Raw genomic sequence first — 13,596 nt, forward strand, 5'->3', positions numbered from 1 at the left:
GCTGTGACCTACAGTCACATGACAAAAATTCAGAGAGTTTTTGGCTGAACTGCAGGCAGTGTAATTTTTCCAGTCTTTGAAACACCTGTGGGCACTTTAAAACAGCTGTACAAACAAAGTTTTCCCAGTTTTTGCAAAAATAACTAAAAAAAAGAACTCTGCAATCTGTGAAGCTGTTAGTGAAGTAGATGTGAACGATGAGTTTTGATCGATATAGACTTTATTGTTTCACAGGTAAACTTGCCACAGAATCCTTACCAGCAACAAAATAATACAAATTCACAACTGTAAAGCTTATTAGCTTTAAACGCTTTTAACCCCAAAATGACTTATACTAGTGCCAGAAACTGTAAAAACAGAGAAAATCACGTCTGGTGGTTCTTTACGCGCCATTCTGTCAGAAAAAAGCAACTGAATCTATGCTTAAAATTGTGTTATTTCACTAAATTATTTTATTCTTTTCATTTAAAGTTTCACCAAAAACAAACCATTTACAATAAACAGATTCTGCAAAAAACAAAACATTCTGCAACTTTCAACACAATTTGGAAGTCTTGACCGACTCAGGTGTGACCTACAATCACGTGGCAAAAATTCAGAGTTCTCGGCAGAACTGCAGGCAGTGTAGTAAGGAAGCAAATTGAAAATGTAAACAATAAAATATTTATGATGTGTAAAGTGACTATTATTTTCCTCAGTATTTGTAACATTTGTGGACATTTTGAAAAACTGATGCAGTTTCTGTAAAATCAAGTAAAGTTAACTTCTGGTTTTTCTTTCATTATGACTCATGGCAACAAGACAAACAGGAGAAATTGTGTTGAAATTGTATTTTTTTTTCATAGTAAATGATACAAAAATGACAAACAAAACTTCTGTCACAAGTAGATTAAGCACAGATTAATATTTAATCCATAAAAAACTCAAGTGATCATTTTCCTACTTTTGTTATCTCTGACTTTATGTGACCTACAGACGCATTCAGCTGAACATTGTAGTGTAGTTTTATAATTTAATTAGCATAAAAACAGAGGTGTGTCGCTTTTATGTCTGTAATCCTGCTGACTCATATCTGTTTAAAGCCTTGTGGGACACGCATGTTGTCTGATCGTTGACCCTCCGTGTCTCTTCAGAAGCCGGTGAAAGGCGGCTGTCAGTGTTGGAGGCGGCCGAGTGGAGGGAGCGTGTTCTGGTTAATGTTTAAAGGTTGTTCCTGCACAAGAATTAATCAGTAAAAAAGAAAACAACACACATCAGGAGCAGAACTGAGCTCTGAAAATAGGCTCGACTCTTTACACGATCATAAAAACTCCTTTTATTTGATTTACTATAAAAAATTCATTTTTACGAGAATATGCCTCTTTTGACACAAACCGTCTGTCATATATTTGTAAAAACTTTTATTTAAAAATATGTCTAGTTTAATCTCTAACTGAATGTAGACGAACTCTACACTGCAAAAATAAAATTCCATTAAAGTAAAAAAAAAAAAAAAACCCCACTGAAAATCCATGTTAAAAAAAGTGGAAAAATTGTGAAAATAACAGCAAATATCTGAAACTGAATTGCTGTGTAGTTAGCTGTTTTTGTATTAATTTAGCTGTGTAGTTAGCTGTTTTCTATTACTTTAGCTGCGTAGTTAGCTTCTTTCTAGAACTTCAGCTTTGTAATTGCCTGTTTTTCAGTTACTTTAGCTGTGATGTTAGCGTCTGTCTATGACTTTAGCTGTGAAGATAGCTTCTTTCTATAGCTTTGGCTATGTAGTTAGCTTCTTTCTAGAACTTTAGCAGTGTTGCTAGCGTCTGTCTATGACTTTAGCTGTGAAGATAACTTCTTTCTATAGCTTTAGCTGCATTGTTAGCTTATTTCTATGATGTTAGCTGTGAAGATAGCTTCTTTCTATGGCTTTGGCTATGTAGTTAGCTTCTCTCTAGAACTTTAGCTGTGTTGTTAGCTTCTGTCTATGACTTTAGCTGTGAAGATAGATCCTTTCTATAGCTTTAGCTGCATTGTTAGCTTATTTCTATGATGTTAGCTGTGAAGATAGCTTCTTTCTATGGCTTTGGCTATGTAGTTAGCTTCTCTCTAGAACTTTAGCTGTGTTGTTAGCTTCTGTCTATGACTTTAACTGTGAAGATAGATTCTTTCTATAGCTTTAGCTGCATTGCTAGCTTCTTTCTATGAATTTGGATATGTAGTTAGCTTGTTTTCTATAACTTTAGCTGTATAGTTAGCATTCTCTATGACTTAGCCACATTGTTAGTGTCTTTAATGAATTAAACTTTATAGTAAATGTTTTTCTATGACTTGAAAGGTTTGGAAGCAGAGTGGTCTAACTCACTTTCTATAGTTTATGAGAAAAATGGGTTCAAAGTTTTGTGTTTCCAAGAATGGTCTGACATCCAAAGCGCCACTGTGTAGTTAACTGTTTCTATGACTTTAGCTATGTAGTTAGCATTTTTTATGGCCATAGCTGTGTATTTAGTTGTTTTTTGTATTAATTTAGCCATGTAGTTAGCCGTTTTCTATAGCTTTAGCTGTGTAGTTAGCTTCTTTCTAGAACTTCAGCTTTGTAATTGCCTGTTTTTCAGTTACTTTAGCTGTGATGTTAGCATCTGTCTATGATTTTAGCTGCATTGTTAGCTTCTTTCTATCGTTTTAACTATGTAGTTAGCTTCTTTCTATAACTTTAGCTGTGTTGTCAGCTTCTGTCTATGACTTTAGCTGTGAAGATAGCTTCTTTCTGTAGCTATGGCAGCATTGTTAGCTTATTTCTATGAATTTAGCTATGTAGTTAGCTTCTTTCAAGAACTTTAGCTGTGTTGTTAGCTTCTGCCTATGACTATGGATGGTGAAGATAGCTTTTCTCTATAGCTTTAGGTGCATCGATAGTTTCTTTCTATAGCTTTAGCTGTGTTGTTAGCTACTGTCTATGAATTTGCCTATGTAGTGAGCCTCTTTTTATGACTTTTGCTGTGAAGATAGCTTCTTTCTAAAGCTTTAGCTGCATTGCTAGCTTCTTTCTATGACTTTGGCTATGTAGTTAGCTTCTTTCTATAACTTTAGCTGTGTAGTTACCTTCCTCTATGGCATAGCCACATTGTTAGTGTCTTTAATGACTTAAACTGTATAGTAAATGTTTTTCTATGACTTGAAAGGTTTGGAAGCAGAGTGGTCTAACTCACTTTCTATAGTTTTTGAGAAAAATGGGTTCAAAGTTTTGTGTTTTCAAAAATGGTCTGACATCCGAAGCACCACTGTAGCGCTATATTTGGGTTGGGCAGATTGTCACGAAAATCTAGACTAGAAAATATTTCAGAAATTATATAAAACTCTAATTTTTTGTGGTTTAGTCCACTCTTCTTCTTGATTTTGGAGCAGACGTTCAGTTAATCAGGATTCTCTTTAGTTGACTACAGCTGTATTTTGTACCAAACAAAATGTTGCTATTCCATCAAATATTTTACCAGTCATTGAATGTTTGATCCAATTCATATTCTTCCTTACTTATTATTTAATCATCAAAATGCTAAATTTATTTCCAGACATTACATTTAGAGAAAGTTGTTGTATGTCTGCTTGTTATTGAGTCTGTTGTTAATTGAAATTATACTGTTTTACTGTGTTTAAGTCTGCTGAAATATCAGTATTTCATCGATATTTGCTGTTATTTCACCTTTTTTTTTTTTTTTTTTTACAGGAACTGCTATTTATTCTTGTTTTGGGGCACTCTGACAACATTGCAGTTAAAGAGTCGATTCCTGGGCAGATTCACGCCACATCACTTCCTGCAGTGGAAATTCGTTTTTTTTCCTTCAGTGACATTATCCTGAAACTCTAAATGTTCTAAAATCTTAAAAATGACAAGAGACTATGATGGTAAATATAAAAAAATTGACTTGCAATTGACCTAAATCACATGTTTTTGTCTTCTCGCTTTTCCGTGAGAATCCTGCAGAGAGCCCACGGCACCAGAGTGGTCGGGATTAAAAGAGCGACGGCACTCTTACCGAAGGACAGAACATAGAAAGTCATGTGGTTCTCAGAGGAAAATGTCCATCCGTCCAGCAGCTGCAGCAGGAACAACGACACCACAATACATCCCATCCTGAAACTGCTGCTACTGTTCTTCTGCTGGGTGTAGAGCGGCGAGTGGAGGCCCAGTCCGAGTCCGAACAAAGACCCCATGTTCCTCAGCAGGCTGGCAAACGGCGTCGAGTCCAGGTGGACCCACTCCGGATGGACGCACCACTTCTGGGCCTTCTCCAACGTCCACAGCAGGTCGACGCCCAGAAACCTGAGCAGCAGGTAGAAGCCCACGGCAAAGGAGGTGAGGAAGAGCGTGATGAAGAAGTACTTGGTCATGCTGGTGCTGTAGATCCATTTCTCCTTGGAGACGACCTCGGCTACCAGAACGCCTGAGAAACAACCAGAGAAGAACTTTCAACCAACAGTGAAGACATTGTCTGATTGGGAAACTAGTATTTGTCTCAAAGTCACTTCATATTTGAAAACCAGGTTATCTTTAATAAAAATCAACAAAATGACACCATTTGTCTCAGCCAGAAACTGTAACAAACACAAGGAATCCCTGCAGGTCCAACAGTCCGATGGTTTTTGAACTACTTGAAGAATCTTCACCCAACAGTGACGACATTGTCTGATTGGGAAACTAGCGTTCATCTCAAAGCCGCAGCATCCTTCACAGCAACTTCATGTTTGAAAACCAGGATATCTTTAAAAATCACCAAAATTACACCATCCTGTCTTCTGGATCCACAAGACACTCTTGAAAGGTCTCCAGAGGAAAACCGTGGAAGTCAGAGCTTCTGATTGAGTAGATAGTTCCGAAGAAAACCTCAAAACTTGTCTTTTGATGCTTGCATTTGTGTTGTTTTTTTAAATGCAATTTACTGGCATTAGACATAGTAATTATTATTTTTATTATGGATTTTTGTATTTTACTGTATTGCCGTATCTCATATTTTCATCTCTATACATTGTTCTCACCCTCCTGCATTGATGTAAAGCATTTTCATTTGCAACTGGTGTTTTTAGTATTATTATTTAATGTAAAGTACCTCATAACTCAACTGATCTTGATGAAAATCTTCAAAAATTGTCATTGTTTTGATGTATTCAGGCAGACCGACCTGTGATGGCTCCTGCGATGACCTGGTGTGGAAAGTGAGCAGCCATGAAGACTCTAGACATGCAGACCACCAGCATCACCAGGATCATCAGCGTCCACAGGATCATCTGCAGAAACCTGACAGAGTGGACACTGATGGTGAGGAGCATGTTTTTTAAGAAGAAATAAATGACTGAACTTCCACAAACTCACTTGTATAGTAAAGGAGGACATCGTTGTTCTGTTGCGACAGCGAGCAACGCTGTTATCATCACATACCAGACACCAGCTGCACCCATAGCATGACCTGAAGGGCTTCCTGCAACAATCACACTTCATGTTTTCATGTTTTTCCAATGCTAAATTGTGATTTATAGTGATGTTTGTTTGACTGGTTAGTTTCTCCTGGGTGGAAGTGACATAAACGAGTGACAAAAGATGGTGAAACACTGGAGATGTTCAACATGAATTCTGACTACTTCCACATCAGTCAGACAGTTGTTCCGATCACAAACAGTCTTTCTTCAGGTCTCCTCTGGGTTTTGTTCCTGTGATGATCTTCAGCTCTTTGAGGTTGAATCTTCCTCTTCGTCACTCTGGTCTTCAGTTCCTCCACAGATTCTGGACTCCAACATCTTCAGATTGTTTTCTGTTCATTATTTCTTCACCACTTTGGCTGCATGTTTCAGATCTTTGTCTTGTTGGAAGTTTTTCTGTAGATTGTCTCAAGTTTTCGCCTGTAATCTTCACACACGTCATCTTTTCTCACGTTGCTGTTTTACTTTGACGAGGCTGAAAAACTCCTCAAATCATTACATTCTCACCTCGTTTGACTGTGTCGATGGAGTTTTTGGGGTTGAGTTCTTCTCCTTTCCTTGATTTTCATCTGATCTGACCACAGAACTGGAGACCAGCAGTTTCCTTCGTTGTCCAGCTGAGCTTTAATAGAACTTTAGTCCTCCTTGGTTTTCATGGAGATCAGCCCTGTCCAGAGTCTGATTGAGATGTTTCAACCAGAACTGCTCACATTCATCAGGATAATCTTAGTGCTGATTCTTGGATTCTTATTGGGCCACTTTTGTCTTCCTTCCATGACCTTTGCGTTTTTTGAGTGTGGAACTCCTTGTACTTTTTAATTAAACTTTGAACTGTGGCCACTGAAGCCTAAAAACACTCTATAGCCCATTTATAGCCCTTTTGCTGCGCAGCTATGAATGACTCATAATCGGCTTGTAACTGACTAGAAAACTAATGAATCAGCTGTTTTCACTTTATGTTGTGTTGGTAAAAACTACCAGGAGCACTTGGGAAGGTATGGAAGCTGCATTTTTTTCAAAAATTGGATGATTTCAAGGGGTGTGAAGAAATCTGGACATGGCCATCTTGGTAAAAAATGGAAAAAATTATGTAGCATTTGTTAAAATTCATCACTAACATCAGTAACACAGTGTTTCACCATCTTTCGTCACTTGTTTATGTAATTTCTAGCCAGAAGAAACCCATTGAACTGATAGGAAAATTCAATATAAATCTAAATTTTGCATTGCTGTTAATTTTGATTGTATACAAGTATCTGTTAACATTCATCTGGTGCATACATCCAGATGTGCAAAAGAAAAAAAAGAGCAAATACAATCAATAATCCATTGACAAAAAGATAAAAACCACTACAAAAGGCCAAAGGTTGTAGAGTTTATGACCCATTTATCACAGTTTAAGTCGTACCCATTCACAGGAATCCAAGTGTACCTGCCAGACATCAGTTATTAGTTTAGTTCACTGTGTCAGATAAATTCATTACAACAGACTAAATCAATCAGTTCTCTGTACCTGGTCCGGTTTCACAGGTGATGGGGAACTGTTGCAGTGAAGGTCTTGGTCCTGCTCCATAAAACTGGGTCTCTTGAACCCACCAGTAGGGTCTTTCCCCAAAAAGTACCCTAAGAAACCAAGAAAATACAGCTGGTCCTTCATTTGTTTTCTTCTTTTTGTGTCTCTAGAGTTGCAACTGAGCAGAATTTACCATTTGAGGACCAGGTTGAGCCAGTCTCCGATGACAGCCACCCAGATGAGCCGGAGTCCGGTGTTCCTCTGCAGGTAGAACCAGACGGGGAACCAGCAGAAGAAGGTGGTGTGCAGATCTGCCACCGTGGACGCCAGGTCGAACCAGCCTTGGTAGCTGCTGTATGTCGTCTGCAGGTGGACGGCCAGCTGGACCCCCCAGCTGTGGAGAAGATCCATGATAGAAGACCTCCGTTTGAGGACGATGTGAGGAATCTGGGTTCTATTTCGTCGGTTTGGCTGCTGCCTCTCAGGCTGTTCTGTCTCTCTGTGATTCCCATTGGACTTTACTCAAGGCTAGCAAAATGTTGTTTGCCTTTAGGACAGTGCAGACAGGTTCCTTAACCTTTACACCCCTGAGGGCCTCTCTGAAATCCGTCACTACAGAATGCAGAGCTCATATTTCTAGGAAACCCTTTTTTACCTCTGATCACTGAAGCTTCTGTTCCAATTTCAAGCCAGCTGCTTGTGAAATCCATCGATTTTGGCTCTTGGATCGTCTTTTTTTGCTGCTTGTGCTTGGGAACCCCAACGTGGGACACATTTTTCTTTACCTTTCCCCCCAGAACAGAACAAAATGTGAGCTCGTGTCCCCGTGAACCAGATCTATATGTCATAACAGAGCCCATGCACAACCTGCCAATCTGCTTTTCCCGTTTTATCACCAACTATCTCCTTCAGCCTGACTTTTAACCATTGATCTCCTTATGTAACGTACTGGAGGATTACTCCATCGTCCTGAGCGGTGGGATGTTTTCACCAAATCATCAGAAAAACAATTACATAACTAGAAACTTATTAGTTGAGTGGAAGATGAAGAAAAAATGTGAGGAAGTTAGCTTAGCAGTGAGGCTAAAGCTTAGCATTGTGGCTCAGAGGAAAGCAAACGTCTCCCTGCAAGATGTTTGGTTTAGGTTGTGAAAGATAACCGTCGGTGGTACAGTAAATCTGTGACAATGATGCCGATTGACGTTCTCCCGCTATCTTTTCAACCTGTTTGCATGACTAAAGCCTCAGTGTTTTATTACACATGTCAGGTCCAAAGATCGGAGTGAGCATGCGTTTGGGTTGTGGGTCTGTCCAGTATAAAACCAACCAGCTGTGTCACTGATAGCAACAGTCCCCTTTTGTTGTTCCACACATCAGCAGACTAGAAGATGCTCGACGCAGTGATGGACGCCCTGCAGGGCTTCGGGGTGAGCAGCACCCACTACCTGCAGACCAACTACAAAGACGCCCAGGGCTTGTTTCTGTGGGTTTCCTGGGCGGCCGACCTCAGGAACACCTTCTTCATCTTCTTCCCGCTGTGGTTCCACCTCCGGGTTTCGGTGGGCATCAAGCTCATCTGGGTGGCCGTGATCGGAGACTGGCTCAACCTGGTGTTCAAATGGTGAGTCCAGTTATTATCTAAACTAAACAAAGTGGCATTAAACACTTTTAGAGTCTAACCGGGTGCTTGTTTCTGCTGTTTTTGGCAGGATCCTGTTCGGAGAAAGACCCTACTGGTGGGTTCACGAGACGCCTTATTATGCAAACAGCGTTCGCCCTCACATCGAGCAGTATCCCATGACCTGTGAGACCGGACCAGGTGAGAAATTTCACAGTTCATGCATAGGTCCATGTTTTTCTCCTGGAATATTATCAGGCTGCAGGTTTACTGTGCAGTAAAATGACTGAATGCAGGTTAATTTACACATCGGAGGTCTAGATTTTGACACAGATTCTCAAAATCAGGTAAGAATCTCAAGAACCTCATGATGCCAGCTGATATTTTGCTTGAATATTGAATATTATATTCCACAATAAACCTACAATCAGAAAAAAAAGTACTCAAAACCTTTCCTTAAGTAAAAGTACCCAAAGTTTTGTACTTAAAAGAGCAGTAAAACTCAAACGTGGTCAAAAGTTGCCATACAATATTGTATATTACATTAAATTGCTGATATTGATGTTACATTCAGTCCAGTTCGAGTTAGGCTGAGTTAATTTGTATGAAGTTAGGTCTGTTGGACAAATTTATAGATGATTTTCAGATTGGTTCTCATTTTTTTGAAATATTGGATAGTTCTGGAGTCGCAACGGGCAGAAAACTAGAACCTTTAATTGATTTAGATGAGCATCTCTTGGCTTTCTTTTTAAAGATAATCTCAGTGTGAGTGGATCAGACCCTGATATTTAAGATATCTGTCCTCTTTGTGACCCAGGAAGCCCCTCTGGTCACGCTATGGGAGCTGCAGGCGTCTACTACACCCTGGTCACCTCCATCCTCACATTAATGACCAGCAAGAAGAAGCATGGAGTCAAGAAGCCCTCCAACAAAGAATGGTGAGTCCTACAAATGCTCTTTTTTTTCCTTTCTGGTAGAAAACACAGGACTGCTGTGTGCTGACGTCAGCATTGTTTACTGTTTCCCTTCCTTATCGTTGGGGACACACTATCTGTTCTGGCTGATCATTGACTTCTGGGAAACGTTGCTGGGACAGTGGATGTTCCGCTTGGGTTGTTTTGACTGAAGTTCTCGTGATAAGTGGAGAGTATCTGTGTTAACGCTCTGAACCATAAATACCACTTGAAAGGCGCATTATCTTTGAATATCAGCCAAAATTACACCTTTTATCAGAGCAGGTAACTGTAAAAACAAAAGCTGCTTGTTCCACTGGTCCTTAAACTACTTTTCTGCAAAATGACTTTATTCCGTGTTTAAAAATCCTCCAAAAATTAACAGTTAGCTCTAATCAAATTCTGTAAAAAAACTAAAAATTCTGCACACCTTGTAGCAACCATGAAGCCAACAGCGACTCCACTGTGATCTACAGTCACAGGACAAAAATTCAACGACTGTTTGGCTGAACTGTAGGAGATGTAACTACAGAGTAAAATATCTAAAGTTGGATCAAAGAAATAAATGCAGCACAGCTAAAAAAAAAAACAGTAAACAGAGGAGCAAGTTGTGGGAGATACATTCAGCATAGTGAAACATCTTTCTACATCTTTCTACAGAGTTTATGAAGGCTGAAATGATTGAAATAATTGTATAAAATGGCTTAAAATGTGTCCAAACTGACCCTAAATTATTGAATTATTGAAAAAAATTGTCCAAAATGGTGCAAAATATCTCCAAAATAAATTAAAATTTGTTTAATATAATCTTGACAGGAAACTTAAACCTACTGGATCACTGAAATAAATGCAGCATGGCTCAGAAACAGCGAACAGAGCAGCAAGTTGTTGGAAGAATCATTCAGCATGGTGAAACATCTATCTAGAAATGATGTGCAAAGAGAAAACTTGACCAAAATGATTGAAAGACTTGTACAAAATCACTTAAAATGTGTCCAAAATATCTTAAACTTGTCAGAATTATTGGAAAAAATTAGCCAAAAAGACTTGAAACTTGTCCAAAAGGATCTTTGAGAGGAAACTTAAACTGATTAGATCAATAAAATAAATGCAGCACGGCTGAGAAACAGGGAACAGAGGAGCAAGTTGTTGGAAGAAACCTTCAGCATGGTGAAACATCTTCATAGTTGGCAGATTAGTGTGAAAAACCTCGTAGAGGTTGTAGAAGCCCATTCGTTTCCCCTGGAATATAACTGTGCCAGAAAAAAGTGCATTAAAAATGATGGAACACTGTTTTAATACCTGAAAAAAAGAAGAAAAAAACAGTGAAAACAAGAATATCAGTAAAATAAGTACAATTAACTGTCTTCTAGGATTCTTTAATGTTCAAAAAGAAAAAAAACTGTAAATGGGATCTAAGTCTTGAAAGTTTGGATTTAGCCAAATAAAATAATCAAAGTTTTGTTTGGTTTTCTGTGTTTTCAGGTATCTGAAGGCCGTTCTCTGGACTCTGTTTTGGGGAGTTCAGGTCAACGTCTGTCTGTCCAGAGTTTTCATCGCCGCCCATTTCCCTCACCAGGTCGTAGCCGGAGTCATCACAGGTCAGTTTTTATTCACCGTTTAAACGACACGCTGGGTTTTCTGTTAGAAACACCCAGTAGCTCGTTTGAAGTATTGTTTTGTTTTTTTTTTGTTTTAAGAAAACTGTGAAAATCTCAGCAAATATCTGTAAAATTATGAGTTTTTTTTGCCAAATTAAATGCGGATAAAAGAGTGTAATTTATAAATCCTAATAGTAAAAAGCTATTTACCGTTATCCAATCCCACAAAAAATACTGTAAAAGTGTCACTTTACAGTACCATGTTGTAAAAGAATGAAATCGTATTTGTAAAATAAAGAAAGACATATTGTACTAGTTATTATCTGTAATTGAATAAAACTGAAAAATTCTGTAAATTAACTCTCAACAATTGATTTACCATTTTTAACCCATTAATATGCATTAAAAAGGCAAATATAGCTCAACTAATAACAACAATGATAATTTCTGCTGACTGAAACACTGTAAAAATAGCAGAATTTTGCTGTTAAATATTGCAAAATTGAAAATTAGCATGTTTTTAATGTTATTGACAGTTTTGGCCATTTTTTGGACATAGTCAGTCAATAACTTTTAATAAATAGTAAATTAAAAATAATAATAAAAAACTGACTTAACCCTCGTGTCGTCCTGTGGGTTAAAATTGATTTTATGTGAAAGTTCTTAAGAGAATACTAGAACTTTTACTGATATATATGAAATCACTTTAGATATTTTTAGGATTTTTTTGGAAGATTTTTACTCATTTTTTGAAAATATTTACAAGAATTTTCTTGCCAAATTTGGGGGATTTAAAAAAATAATTTTAAGGGAAACTTTTAAGGAATTATTGGAATTTTCTTCCTGAAGGTTTTGCAAATTTTCAGAAATTTGGGGATTTTTTTTGCTGAATTTTTTGGATTTTTTTTAGACAAGGAAACAATATTTTTTGGTGCCTGTAAATGAAGACAACAGGAGGGTTAAATTCATTCTCTCACTAGTGTATCAATAACTTTTAATAAATAATATATTTAAATAATAATAATAAATGCATGTAACTTCATTCTCTCACTAGTAGTTCAATAGCTTTTAATAAGTAAAAAAAATATTAGCAAATATAATTAACTTCATTCTCTCAGCAAAGAGAGAAGTAATAATAATAATAAATATATTTAACTTATAAAATTAAAAAACTAAATCTGGATGTTATCTGTAGAAAATGGGCTACACTGACGTGAACTTTCTAACGTTCCCCTTCAGGTATGATCGTGGCCGAGGCCTTCAACAGAACCCAGTGGATCTACAGCGCCAGCATGAGGAAGTACTTCTACACCGTCCTCTTCCTCACCTCCTTCGCTGTGGGCTTCTACCTGCTGCTCAGATCTCTGGGCGTCGACCTGCTGTGGACGCTGGAGAAGGCCCAGAAGTGGTGCGTCCGTCCGGAGTGGGTCCACCTGGACACGACGCCGTTCGCCAGCCTGCTGAGGAACATGGGGACGCTGTTCGGACTCGGACTGGGCCTCCACTCGCCGCTCTACACCGAGACCAAGAAGAGCAGCAGCGCAGCGATGAAGGCCGGATGTGTGGTCAGCTCTCTGGTTCTGCTGCATCTCTTCGACTCGTTCAAACCCCCGACCCACACCGCCGCCCTCTTCTACCTGCTGTCCTTCTGTAAGAGCGCCACGGTTCCCCTGGTGACCGTCAGCATCATCCCCTACTGCCTGAACACAGCGCTGGGCCTCCACAGCAAGAAGGGAGTCTGAGCTCCTCAACACAAAGACTGAAATAATAAAAACTCTTCCCTCTGGTGCTCTACCAGCTGATCTCCAGGAAAAAGAAAAAGAAAAAACCCTTGGGATCAATTTTAAAAAAGGTGCATTGAGTGACGTTTGGACACTGAACTCTGAAGCTCATCCAGGACCAGCAGCACTTATAGAACTATTCAGAGTTTTATTAACACTTAATAATTATTAGAGTCCTGTGAAAGTACAGCAGTGCTTCATTTGTTTCATTTGTCGTTTCAACTGTAATAAAAATGTCTTTTTTTATTTTATTGAAAGTATTTTTAAAAATGTTTGCAATATTTTTCAATAAAAACCTTAAAAACTGACAGAATGACTTGTTTCATCACACTGGAATCTGATCATATATAGGCTTCATCCTTTCAGTCACAGATAATATACTTCATTCTCTCACGAGTAGCTCAGTAACTTTTAATAAATAATAAATTAAATAATAATTAAAAGGAATATGATAAACTTCATTCTGTGCCATTCTGTTTGGTAGAATTTAACGACGTTTTGGACGACATACTAAACTATGAAGGTTTTGACCACGTTTAGGACGACATACTAAACTATGAAGGTTTTGACCACGTTTAGGACGACATACTAAACTATGAAGGTTTTGACCACATTTAGGACGACATACTAAACTATGAAGGTTTTGACCACATTTTGGATAATATACTAAACTGTGAAGGTT

The 13,596-nt window shown here is 38.3% G+C and overlaps 2 protein-coding genes across 2 annotated transcripts; one reads left to right on the plus strand and one right to left on the minus strand.

Moving 5' to 3' along the window:
• Positions 1-202: 202 nt before the first annotated feature.
• g6pc1a.1 (glucose-6-phosphatase catalytic subunit 1a, tandem duplicate 1) lies at positions 203-7,845 on the minus strand. The gene is made up of 5 exons (XM_023270196.3): positions 7,155-7,845; positions 6,962-7,071; positions 5,345-5,450; positions 5,154-5,269; positions 203-4,418 (listed from the first exon to the last, which is right to left on the minus strand). The coding sequence occupies exons 1-5, from the start codon at positions 7,370-7,372 to the stop codon at positions 3,916-3,918; spliced, it is 1,053 nt and encodes a 350-aa protein (XP_023125964.2). The 5' UTR covers positions 7,373-7,845; the 3' UTR covers positions 203-3,915.
• Positions 7,846-8,300: 455 nt separating this feature from the next.
• Positions 8,301-13,227, plus strand: g6pc1a.2 (glucose-6-phosphatase catalytic subunit 1a, tandem duplicate 2). Its single transcript, XM_023270198.3, has 5 exons — positions 8,301-8,582; positions 8,671-8,780; positions 9,397-9,517; positions 11,018-11,133; positions 12,373-13,227. The coding sequence occupies exons 1-5, from the start codon at positions 8,350-8,352 to the stop codon at positions 12,873-12,875; spliced, it is 1,083 nt and encodes a 360-aa protein (XP_023125966.2). The 5' UTR covers positions 8,301-8,349; the 3' UTR covers positions 12,876-13,227.
• The last annotated feature ends 369 nt before the right edge of the window (positions 13,228-13,596 follow it).

The sequence above is a fragment of the Amphiprion ocellaris genome, chromosome 18, assembly GCF_022539595.1.
Source record: "Amphiprion ocellaris isolate individual 3 ecotype Okinawa chromosome 18, ASM2253959v1, whole genome shotgun sequence".
In the NCBI taxonomy this organism is placed as follows: domain Eukaryota; kingdom Metazoa; phylum Chordata; class Actinopteri; family Pomacentridae; genus Amphiprion; species Amphiprion ocellaris.